Source organism: Excalfactoria chinensis, unplaced genomic scaffold (assembly GCF_039878825.1).
Source record: "Excalfactoria chinensis isolate bCotChi1 unplaced genomic scaffold, bCotChi1.hap2 Scaffold_401, whole genome shotgun sequence".
NCBI lineage: Eukaryota > Metazoa > Chordata > Aves > Galliformes > Phasianidae > Excalfactoria > Excalfactoria chinensis.
The window spans coordinates 20,970-33,845 of NW_027315689.1; the positions used below are offsets into that span (position 1 = coordinate 20,970).

At 53.8% G+C, this 12,876-nt stretch overlaps 1 protein-coding gene across 4 annotated transcripts in view; it reads left to right on the plus strand.

Annotated features, from left to right (window-relative positions):
- The window catches only part of LOC140265045 (alpha-actinin-4-like), a 33,228-nt gene extending 20,919 nt beyond the window's left edge, over positions 1 to 12,309 (plus strand). Inside the window, exons 5-12 of one of the 4 annotated variants that reach the window (XM_072360910.1) lie at positions 404 to 491; positions 1,300 to 1,378; positions 3,111 to 3,192; positions 5,217 to 5,302; positions 6,743 to 6,835; positions 8,365 to 8,597; positions 12,041 to 12,073; positions 12,191 to 12,309. In XM_072360910.1, coding sequence (XP_072217011.1) covers positions 404 to 491; positions 1,300 to 1,378; positions 3,111 to 3,192; positions 5,217 to 5,302; positions 6,743 to 6,835; positions 8,365 to 8,597; positions 12,041 to 12,073; positions 12,191 to 12,221 — 725 coding nt within the window. In that variant the 3' untranslated portion in view covers positions 12,222 to 12,309. Of the gene's footprint in view, positions 1 to 403; positions 492 to 1,299; positions 1,379 to 3,110; positions 3,193 to 5,216; positions 5,303 to 6,742; positions 6,836 to 8,364; positions 8,598 to 10,560; positions 10,594 to 11,903; positions 11,937 to 12,040; positions 12,074 to 12,158 lie in introns of all 4 variants that reach the window. The other 3 variants (XM_072360912.1, XM_072360911.1, XM_072360913.1) reach the window with 3 other exon arrangements.
- The last annotated feature ends 567 nt before the right edge of the window (positions 12,310 to 12,876 follow it).

The window sequence follows — 12,876 nt, forward strand, 5'->3', positions numbered from 1 at the left end:
GCAATGCAGGGCGATGCAGAGCAATGCAGGGCAATGCAGAGCAATGCAGAGCAATGCAGGGCAATGCAGGGCAATGCAGGGCAATGCAGGGCAGTGCAGGGCAATGCAGGGCAATGCAGAGCAAGGCAGGGCAACGCAGGGCAATGCAGGGTGATGCAGAGCAATGCAGGGCAATGCAGGGCAATGCAGAGCCTGCCTGGCTTTAATGCACAGCATAGGGGCTGATATGGGGGGCTGAGGGCACAGCATAGGGGGCTGATATGGGGGCTGCTTCCTTGCTATGGGGCTGATATGGGGGCTGATCCCTGGTTATGGGGGCTGATATGGGGGGCTGCTCCCTGGCTATGGGGGCTGATCCCTGGCTATGGGGCTGACCTGGGGGGCTGCTCCCATCCCTTTGCAGAGACCTCGGCCAAGGAAGGGCTGCTCTTATGGTGCCAAAGGAAAACGGCGCCCTACAAGAACGTCAACGTGCAGAACTTCCACATCAGGTCGGGGGGATAAAAGGGGATGGGGGGGGATAAAAGGGGATGGGGGGCTGAAGCCTATCTGTCTCTATGGGGCTGAAGCTTATCTATCTCTATGGGGCTGAAGCCTATCTCCTATGGGGCTGAGGCCAACCCCTATCTATGGGGCTGAAGCCCATCTCCTATGGGGCTGAAGGCTATCCCCTATCTATGGGGCTGAAGCCTATCTCCTATGGGGCTGAAGCCTATCTATCTCCTCTCTATGGGGCTGAAGCCTATCTATCTCCTCTCTATGGGGCTGAAGCCCATCTCCTATGGGGCTGAGGCCAACCCCTATCTATGGGGCTGAAGCCCATCTCCTATGGGGCTGAAGGCTATCCCCTATCTATGGGGCTGAAGCCTATCTCCTATGGGGCTGAAGCCTGTCTATCCCCTATCTATGGGGCTGAAGCCTGTCTATCTCTATGGGGCTGAAGCCTATCTATCTCTATGGGGCTGAAGCCTGTCTATCCCCTATCTATGGGGCTGAAGCCTATCTCCTATGGGGCTGAAGCCTGTCTATCCCCTATCTATGGGGCTGAAGCCTATCTATCTCTATGGGGCTGAAGCCCATCTCCTATGGGGCTGAAGCCTATCTATCTCTATGGGGCTGAAGCCTATCTATCTCTATGGGGCTGAAGCCCATCTATCTCTATGGGGCTGAAGCCTATCTATCTCTATGGGGCTGAAGCCCATCTCCTCCCTATGGGGCTGAAGCCTATCTATCTCTATGGGGCTGAAGCCCATCTATCTCTATGGGGCTGAAGGCCACCTCCTGTCTCGTCCCTTGCAGCTGGAAGGACGGCCTTGCCTTCAACGCGTTGATCCACAGACACCGGCCGGAGCTGATCGAGTACGACAAGCTCAGGAAGGTAAAGCCCCATCAGTGGGGGGAGCAGCCAACAGAGACCCCTGCTCCGCTCCATCCCCCCCTTCAGCCTCCCCCTCTTCACCCTCTCCCTTTTCATCCTCCCCCCCTTCAGCATCCCTCTCCCTTCAGCCTCCCCCTTTCCATTCAGCATCCCTCCCTCTAGTCTCCCCCCCTTCATCCTCTCCCTCTTCATCCTCTCCCTCTTCATCCTCTCCCCTCTTCAGCATCTCCCTCTTCATCCTCCCCCCCTTCAGCCTCCCCTTCTTCATTCAGCCTCCCCCCCTTCAGCCTTCCGCTCCCTTCAGCATCCCTATCTTGAGCATCCCTCTCTCTTCAGCATCCCTCCCCCTTCAACCTCCCCCTCTCCAGCATCCCTCTCTTCATTCAGCATCCCCCTCTCCATTCATCCTCTCCCTCTTCATCCTCCCCCTCTCCAGCCTCCCTCTCCCTTCAGCATCCCTCCCTCTTCATTCAGCCTCCCCCCCTTTAGCATCCCCCCCTTCAGCCTCCCCCTTTCCATTCAGCATCCCTCCCTCTAGTCTCCCCCCCTTCAGCCTCTCCCTCTTCATCCTCCCCCCCTTCAGCCTCCCCTTCTTCATTCAGCATCCCCCTCTCCCTTCATTCATCCTCCCCTTCGTCTTCCCCCTCTTCATCCTCTCCCTCTTCATCCTCCCCCTCTCCATCATCCCTCTCCCTTCAGCATCCCTCTCTCTTCTGCCTCCCTCCCTCTTCGTTCATCATCCCCCCCCTTTCAGCCTCCCCCCTCCAGTATCCCCCTCACCAGCCTCCCTCTCCCTTCAGTCTCCCTCTCTCTTCAGTATCCCTATCTATAGCATCCCTCTCCCATCAGCATCCCCCCCTCTTCAGCCTCCCCTCTCCCTTCATCCTCCTCCCCTTCAACCTCCTCCCCTACATCCATCCCTCTCCCTTCAGCCTCCCACCCTTCATTCAGCATCCCTCTCTTCATTCATCATCCCTCTCTCTTCAGCCTCCCTATCTCTTCAGTATCCCTATCTCTAGCATCCCTCCCTCTTCAGCCTCCTCCCCTTCAACCTCCCTCCCTTTATCATCCCTCTCCCTTCATCATCCCTCTCCCTTCCTCATCCCTCTCCCTTCAGCCTCCCCCCCTTAGCCTCCCTCTCTTCATTCAGCATCCCTCCCCTCCTTCACCACCCCCTTACACCCTCCCCCCTTCGTCCTCCCTCTCCCTTTGCCCTCCCTTCCTTTACCATCCCCCCCTTCAGCCTCCCCCCCTTTACCATCCCCCATTCATCATCCCTCCCCCCTTTACCCTCCCCCCCTTCACAGACCCTCCCCCCCTTCATCATCCCTCTCCCTTTACCCTCCCCCCCTTTACCATCCCCTTCATCATCCCTCTCCCTTTGCCCTCCCTTCCTTTACCATCCCCCTCTTCAGCCTCCCCCCCTTTACCATCCCCATTCATCATCCCTCCCCCTTTTACCCTCCCCCCTTTTACCCTCCCCCCTTCATCCTCCCTCTCCCTTTGCCCTCCCTTCCTTTACCATCCCCCCTCTTCAGCCTCCCCCCCTTTACCATCCCCCATTCATCATCCCTCTCCCTTTGCCCTCCTCCCCTTTACCCTCCCCCCCTTTATCATCCCTCTCCCTTTACCCTCCCCCCCTTTTACCCCTCCCCCCCTTTTACCCTCCCCCCTTTTACTCCCCCCCCCTTCACGGACCCTCCCCCCCTTCATCCTCCCTCTCCCCCTGCAGGACGACCCCGTCACCAACCTGAACAACGCCTTCGAGGTGGCAGAGAAATACCTGGACATCCCCAAGATGCTGGATGCTGAGGGTAAGACTTAGATACATATACATCTATATACACCTATATACACCTATATGCATCTATGTGCATCTATATACACCTATATACATCTACATACATATATATACCTATATACATCTATATGCATCTATATACACCTATATACACCTATATACACCTATATGCATCTATATGCATCTATATACACCTATATACACCTATATGCATCTATATGCATCTATATGCATCTATATACACCTATATGCATCTATATGCATCTATATACATCTATATACATCTATATACATCTATATGCACCTATATGCACCTATATGCACCTATATGCACCTATATGCACCTATATGCACCTATATATGCACCTATATGCATCTATATACATCTATATGCATCTATATGCATCTATATACACCTGTATACACCTGTATACACCTATATACACCTATATACACCTATATACATCTATATACACCTATATACACCTATATACACCTATATACATCTATATGCATCTATATGCATCTATATGCATCTATATACACCTATATACACCTATATGCATCTATATGCATCTACATGCATCTATATACATCTACATACATATATATACATATATATACATATATATACATATATATACATATATATACATATATATACATATATATACACATATATATGTATATATAATACATCCAACCCAACCAGACCCCCTCCTTACAGGCACAGAGGAACCAGCCCTGCTCATAGCCTTGCATTGGGGCACCATAATTACCTTCTATACCCATATAGGAACCTTCTATACCCATATAGGAACCTTATATACCCATATAGGAGCCGTCTATACCCATACAGGAACCTTCTGTACCCATACAGGAGCCTTTCTTTAGCCCTATGGGCCCTAATTACCTTCTATACCCATACAGGAACCTTCTCTACCCATATAGGAACCTTCTATACCCATACAGAATCCCTTCTTTACCCCTATGGGATCCATAGCTCCATTGGGACACCCTAATCACCTTCTATACCCATATAGGAGCTGTCTATACCCATACAGGAACCTTCTATACCCATATAGGAACCTTCTATACCCATATAGGAACCTTCTGTACCTATATAGGAGTCTTCTATACCCATACAGGAGCCCTTCTTTACCCTATGGGATCCATAGCTCCATTGGGACACCCTAATCACCTTCTATACCCATATAAGAGCCTTCTATACCCATATAGGAACCTTCTATACCCATACAGGAGCCCTTCTTTACCCTATGGGATCCACAGCTCCATTGGGACACCCTAATCACCTTCTATACCCATACAGGAGCTGTCTATACCCATAGAGGATCCCTTCTTTACCCTATGGGATCCATAGCTCCGCATGGATCAGCTCCATCCCAATCCTGGGGCTCTCCCCGTTTCCATCCTAACCCTGTCATTCACTTGCAGACATTGTCAACACAGCCCGGCCCGACGAGAAGGCCATCATGACTTACGTGTCCAGCTTCTATCACGCCTTCTCAGGGGCCCAGAAGGTACCAACAAGGGGAAATATAGGGCCATATAGGGCCATATAGGGACATATAGAGCCATATAGAGCCATATAGGGCCATATAGGGCCATAAAGAGCCATATAGGGCCATATAGGGCCATATAGGGACATAAAGAGCCATATAGGGCCATATAGGGCCATAAAAAGCCATATAGGGCCATAAAGAGACATAGAGCCCTATAGGGCCATATAGAGCCCTATAGGGCCTATAGGGCCATACAGAGACATATAGGGCCATATAGAGCCATATAGAGACATATAGGGCCATAGGGTCTCCTTGCTGCTCCATAGGGTCTCCATGCTGCTCCATAGGGTCACCATGCTGCTCCATAGGGTCACCTTGCTGCTCCATAGGGTCTCCTTGCTGCTCCATAGGGTCTCTTGCTGCTCCATAGGGTCTCCTTGCTGCCCTATAGAGTCTCTTGCTGCTCCTTTGTGCCTCTATTTCCACCCCCCTTTTCTCTTCTCTCCTGCTATAGACATAGTGGGCACTCTGAGGCCCGACGAGAAAGCCATCATGACCTACGTGTCCTGCTTCTACCACGCTTTCTCTGGGGCTCAGAAGGTGAGCTCGGCTTTGGGGGGGGCTCAAGGTGAGCTCGGCTTTGGGGGGGGCTCAAGGTGAGCTCGGCTTTGGGGGGGGGCTCAGGGTGAGCTCAGCTTTGGGGGTGGGGGGGGGGTGGGATGCAATGGATGCAATGCTGCTGCTGCTGCTGCTGCTGCTGCATGGCTGCTGGGCAATGGGGGGGAGGGATGTAGGTAGATGGAGCTCTGAGAGCAATGCAAAGCCCCTGTATGGCCCTGAGAGCAATGCAGACCCCCTATATAGCTCTGAGACCCCCCTATGTGGCTCTGAGACCCTCTATATAGCCCTGAGAGCAAAGCAGACCCCCTATGTGGCTCTGAGACCCCCTGTATAGCTCTGAGACCCCCTATATAGCTCTGAGACCCCTATATAGCTCTGAGAGCAATGCAAAGCCCCTATATGGCCCTAAGAGCAAAGCAGACCCCCTATATAGCTCTGAGACCCCCCTATATAGCTCTGAGAGCAAAGCAAACCCCCTGTGTAGCTCTGAGACCCCCCCTATGTGGCTCTGAGACCCCCCTATATAGCTCTGAGAGCAATGCAAAGCCCTATATGGCCCTAAGAGCAAAGCAGACCCCCCTATATAGCTCTGAGACCCCCTTATGTAGCTCTGAGACCCCCTATATAGCTCTGAGAGCAATGCAGACCCCCCTGTATAGCCCTGAGAGCAAAGCAGACCCCCTATATAGCTCTGAGACCCCCCATATAGCTCTGAGAGCAAAGCAGACCCCCTGTATAGCCCTGAGACCCCCTTATGTAGCTCTGAGACCCCCTATGTAGCTCTGAGGGCAAAGCAGACCCCCTGTATAGCTCTACTGCATCCTCCCCCCCCCCCCCCATTTAATGCCAGCATATCTATAGGGGTCCCTTAACCCCAATGGACTTGGGGAAGCTCTGAGGCTTTCAGCCCTATCACCTCTATTACCCCCATTACTCTGCATAGGGCTGAGCCAGACCTCCTCTATTAACCCCCCATTAGTCCATATAGGGCTGAGCCAGGGGGTCTCCAGTGCTGCACCCCCCCCCCCCATTTAATGCCATCACAGCTATAGGGGTCCCTTAACCCCAATGGACTTAGGGAGGCTCTGAGGCTTTCAGCCCTATAACTTCTATTACCACCCCATTACCCTGCATAGGGCTGAGCCAGACCTCCTCTATTACCCCCCATTACTCCATATAGGGCTGAGCCAGGGGGTCTCCAGTGCTGCACCCCCCCCCATTTAATGCCAGCATATCTATAGGGGTCCCTTAACCCCAATGGACTTAGGGAGGCTCTGAGGCTTTCAGCCCTATCACCTCTATTACCCCCCATTACTCTGCATAGGGCTGAGGCTCCCAGGTGGGATTTGGGAGGGGGGTATTTGGGGGGTGGGCTTTGCATGGCGTCCCCCATATCCCCCCTGTGCTCCCACCCTGCAGGCAGAGACGGCAGCCAACCGCATCTGCAAAGTGCTGGCTGTCAACCAGGAGAACGAGCAGCTGATGGAGGACTACGAGAAGCTGGCGTCCGATGTGAGACGGGGGAGACCCCTCCCCATGTTAATAACCCCCTCCCATGTTAATAACCCCCTCCCCATGTTAATAACCCCCTCCCCATGTTAATAACCCCCTCCCCATGTTAATAACCCCCCCCCATATTAATAACCCCCTCCCCATGTTAATAACCCCTCCCCATGTTAATAACCCCCTCCCCATGTTAATAACCCCCCCCCATATTAATAACCCCCTCCCCATGTTAATAAACACCCCCCATGTTAATAACCCCCTCCATATTAATAACCCCCTCCCCATGTTAATAACCCCCCCCCCATATTAATAACCCCCTCCCCATGTTAATAAACCCCTCCCCATATTAATAACCCCTCCACATGTTAATAACCCCCTCCCCATGTTAATAACCCCCTCCCCATATTAATAACCCCCTCCCCATGTTAATAACCCCCTCCCCATATTAATAAACCCCTCCCCATATAATAAACCCCTCCCCATATTAATAAACCTCCTCCGCACCATCCCGTGGCTGGAGGACTGCCCCTAACCCCAACCCCAACCCCAACCCTAACCCTAACCCTAACCCTAACCCTAACCCTAACCCTGACCCTAACCCTAACCCTAACCCTAACCCTAACCCTAACCCTGACCCTAACCCTAACCCTAACCCTAACCCCAACCCCAACCCTAACCCTAACCCTAACCCTAACCCTGACCCTGACCCTGACCCTAACCCTAACCCTAACCCTACCCTAACCCTAACCCTAACCCTGACCCTAACCCTAACCCTAACCCTAACCCTAACCCTACCCTAACCCTAACCCTAACCCTAGCCCCTAACCCTACCCTAACCCTAACCCTAACCCTAACCCTAACCCTAATTAATGATACTCCTGACCCTAACCCTAACCCTAGCCCCTAACCCTACCCTAACCCTACCCTAACCCTAACCCTAACCCCAATCCCCCTCCTCATTTTTCCCCCCCTAACCCAACCCTAACCCTAACCCTACCCTTACTCTAACCCTAACCCTATTCCTGCTGCTCCCTGACCCCCTATTGATGATACCCCCCCCTCTTTCCCTTTCCCCCCAGCTCCTGCAGTGGATCGGCCGCACCATCCCGTGGCTGAAGGACTGCCCCTAACCCTAACCCTAATCCTAACCCTAACCCTAACCCCAATCCCCCCCTCTCCATTTCCCCCCTAACCCTAACCCTACCCTAACCCTAACCCCAATCCCCCTCCTCATTTTTCCCCCCCTAACCCTAACCCTAACCCTAACCCTAATTAAATGATACTCCTGACCCCCCCTAACCCTAACCCTAACCCTACCTTGATCCTAACCCTACCCTAACCCTACCCTGACCCTACCCCTAACCCTAACCCTACCCTAACCCTACCCTGCCCCTAACCCTACCCTAACCCTAACCCTAACCCTACCCTAACCCTAACCCTACCCTAACCCTAACCCTAACCCTGACCCTAACCCTAACCCTAACCCTAATTAATGATACTCCTAACCCTAACCCTGACCCTTTCCCTCCCCCCAGCTCCTGCAGTGGATCGGCCGCACCATCCCCTGGCTGTGTGACCGCAGCCCTCAGCAGACGCTGCAGGAGATGCAGCAGAAGTTGGAGGATTTCCGGGACTATCGCAGGGTGCACAAACCGCCCAAAGTGCAGGAGAGAAGTGTCAGCTGGAAATCAACTTCAACACGCTGCAGACCAAGCTGCGCCTCAGCAACAGGCCGGCATTCATGCCCTCCGAGGGGAGGATGGTGGCGGTGAGATACGGCTATGGGGCACAGCTATAGGGCACAGCTATGGGGCTGGGGCACAGCTATGGGGCTGCTATGGGGCTGATATGGGGATGCTATGGGGCTGGGGCTGCTATGGGGCTGCTATGGGGCTGATATGGGGCTGCTATGAGGCTGCTATGGGCTGCTATGGGGCTGGGGCTGCTATGAGGCTGCTATGGGGCTGGGGCACTGCTATGGGGCTGCTATGGGGCTGGGGCACAGCTATGGGGCTGCTATGGGCTGCTATGGGGCATGGCTATGGGGCATGGCTATGGGGCTGGTCTGCTATGGGTCTGCTATGGGATGCTATGGGTCTGCTATGGGGCTGCTATGGGGCTGATATGGGGCACTGCTATGGGGATGCTATGGGGCTGCTATGGGGCTGCTATGGGGCTGCTATGGGGCTGCTATGGGGCTGCTATGGGGCTGCTATGGGGCACAGCTATGGGGCTGCTAAGGGGCTGCTATGGGGCTGCTATGGGACACAGCTATGGGGCTGGGGCTGCTTTGGGGGGGGGGGGGGCTGCTATGGGGGGGCTGGGGAAGGGAATGGGGGCATTGGGGTCCCATAGGATCCTGCCCCTATCTATGGGGTCCCATAGGATCAATGGGGTCCCATAGGATCAATGGGGTCCCATAGGATCCTGCCCTATAGATGGGGTCCTTTATGCCCTATAGGACATCAATATGGGGTGGCAGCACCTGGAGCAGGCCGAGAAGAGCTATGAGGAATGGGTTGGGGTCCCATAGGATCAATGGGGTCCCATAGGATCAATGGGGTCCCATAGGATCCTGCCCTATCTATGGGGTCCTATAGGATCAATAGGGTCCTTGTGCCCTATAGGACATCAATATGGGGTGGCAGCAGCTGGAGCAGGCAGAGAAGGGCTATGAGGAATGGGTTGGGGTCCCATAGGATCAATGGGGTCCCATAGGATCCTGCCCCTATCTATGGGGTCCTATAGGGTCACTGTGCCCTATAGGACATCATATGGGGTGGCAGCAGCTGGAGCAGGCAGAGAAGGGCTATGAGGAATGGGTTGGGGTCCCATAGGATCAATGGGGTCCCATAGGATCAATGGGGTCCATAGGATCCTGCCCCTATCTATGGGGTCCTATAGGATCAATAGGGTCCTTGTGCCCTATAGGACATCAATATGGGGTGGCAGCACCTGGAGCAGGCCGAGAAGGGCTATGAGGAATGGGTTGGGGTCCCATAGGATCAATGGGGTCCCATAGGATCAATGGGGTCCCATAGGATCCTGCCCCTATCTATGGGGTCCTATAGGATCAATGGGGTCCTATAGGGTCACTGTGCCCTATAGGGCATCAATATGGGGTGGCAGCACCTGGAGCAGGCTGAGAAGGGCTATGAGGAATGGGTTGGGGTCCCATAGGATCAATGGGGTCCCATAGGATCAATGGGGTCCTATAGGGTCACTGTGCCCTGTAGGACATCAATATGGGGTGGCAGCACCTGGAGCAGGCAGAGAAGGGCTATGAGGAATGGGTTGGGGTCCCATAGGATCAATGGGGTCCTATAGGATCAATGGGGTCCCATAGGATCCTGCCCCTATCTATGGGGTCCTATAGGATCAATGGGGTCCCATAGGATCCTGCCCCTATCTATGGGGTCCTATAGGATCAATGGGGTCCCATAGGATCCTGCCCCTATCTATGGGGTCCTATAGGTCACTGTGCCCTATAGGACATCAATATGGGGTGGCAGCAGCTGGAGCAGGCAGAGAAGGGCTATGAGGAATGGGTTGGGGTCCCATAGGATCAATGGGGTCCCATTGTGCCCTATAGGACATCAATATGGGGTGGCAGCAGCTGGAGCAGGCAGAGAAGGGCTATGAGGAATGGGTTGGGGTCCCATAGGATCAATGGGGTCCCATAGGATCCTGCCCCTATCTATGGGGTCCTATAGGGTCACTGTGCCCTATAGGACATCAATATGGGGTGGCAGCAGCTGGAGCAGGCAGAGAAGGGCTATGAGGAATGGGTTGGGGTCCCATAGGATCAATGGGGTCCCATAGGATCCTGCCCCTATCTATGGGGTCCTATAGGATCAATGGGGTCCCATAGGATCCTGTCCCTATCTATGGGGTCCTATAGGATCAATGGGGTCCTATAGGGTCACTGTGCCCTATAGGACATCAATATGGGGTGGCAGCAGCTGGAGCAGGCCGAGAAGGGCTATGAGGAATGGGTTGGGGTCCCATAGGATCAATGGGGTCCCATAGGATCCTGTCCCTATCTATGGGGTCCTATAGGATCAATGGGGTCCTATAGGGTCACTGTGCCCTATAGGACATCAATATGGGGTGGCAGCAGCTGGAGCAGGCAGAGAAGGGCTATGAGGAATGGGTTGGGGTCCCATAGGATCAATGGGGTCCCATAGGATCCTGCCCCTATCTATGGGGTCCTATAGGATCAATGGGGTCCCATAGGATCCTGTCCCTATCTATGGGGTCCTATAGGATCAATGGGGTCCTATAGGGTCACTGTGCCCTATAGGACATCAATATGGGGTGGCAGCAGCTGGAGCAGGCCGAGAAGGGCTATGAGGAATGGGTTGGGGTCCCATAGGATCAATGGGGTCCCATAGGATCCTGTCCCTATCTATGGGGTCCTATAGGATCAATGGGGTCCTATAGGGTCACTGTGCCCTATAGGACATCAATATGGGGTGGCAGCAGCTGGAGCAGGCAGAGAAGGGCTATGAGGAATGGGTTGGGGTCCCATAGGATCAATGGGGTCCTATAGGATCAATGGGGTCCCATAGGATCAATGGGGTCACTGTGCCCTATAGGACATCAATATGGGGTGGCAGCAGCTGAGCAGGCCGAGAAGGGCTATGAGGAATGGGTTGGGGTCCCATAGGATCAATGGGGTCCTATAGGATCAATAGGGTCACTGTGCCCTATAGGACATCAATATGGGGTGGCAGCAGCTGGAGCAGGCAGAGAAGGGCTATGAGGAATGGGTTGGGGTCCCATAGGATCAATGGGGTCCCATAGGATCCTGCCCCTATGGGGTCCTATAGGATCAATGGGGTCCCATAGGATCCTGTCCCTATCTATGGGGTCCTATAGGATCAATGGGGTCCTATAGGGTCACTGTGCCCTATAGGACATCAATATGGGGTGGCAGCAGCTGGAGCAGGCCGAGAAGGGCTATGAGGAATGGGTTGGGGTCCCATAGATCAATGGGGTCCCATAGGATCCTGTCCCTATCTATGGGGTCCTATAGGATCAATGGGGTCCTATAGGGTCACTGTGCCTATAGGACATCAATATGGGGTGGCAGCAGCTGGAGCAGGCAGAGAAGGGCTATGAGGAATGGGTTGGGGTCCCATAGGATCAATGGGGTCCTATAGGATCAATGGGGTCCCATAGGATCAATGGGGTCACTGTGCCCTATAGGACATCAATATGGGGTGGCAGCAGCTGGAGCAGGCCGAGAAGGGCTATGAGGAATGGGTTGGGGTCCCATAGGATCAATGGGGTCCTATAGGATCAATAGGGTCACTGTGCCCTATAGGACATCAATATGGGTGGCAGCAGCTGGAGCAGGCAGAGAAGGGCTATGAGGAATGGCTGCTGAACGAGATCCGGCGCCTGGAGCGGTTGGATCACCTGGCTGAGAAGTTCAGGCAGAAGGCGTCCATCCACGAGGCCTGGACTGAAGGTAACTGTGGGCTGTGGGGTCTATGGGGTCCCTTATGGGTCTATGGGGTCTATGGAGCCTTATGGGGTCCCTTATGGGGTCTATGGGGTCTTATGGGGTCACTTTGGGGTTAAAACCCAATGGGGTTGGGGTCTGTGGGGTCTTATGTGGTCTATGGGTCTATGGGGTTACTTTGGGGTCTATGGGGTCACTTTGGGGCCTAGAGGGTCTATAGGGCCTTATGGGGTCTATGGGGTCACTTATGGGGTCTGTGGGGCCTTATGGGGTCACTTTGGGGCTATGTGATCCTCTGGGGTCACTTTGGGGTCTATGGGGTCACTTTGGGGGCTATGGAGCCTTATGGGGTCTATGGGGTCTCTTATGGGGCCTTATGGGGTCACTTTGGGGGTCTGTGGGGTCTTGTGGGGCCTTATGGGGTCTATGGGGTCTTATGGGGCTTTATGGGGTCTTATGGGGTCACTTATGGGGCCTTATGGGGTCTTATGGGGTTGGAACCCAACAGGTTGGAGTCTATGGGTCCTTATGGGGTCTATGGGGTCTCTTATGGGGCTTCATGGGGTCTGTGGGGTCT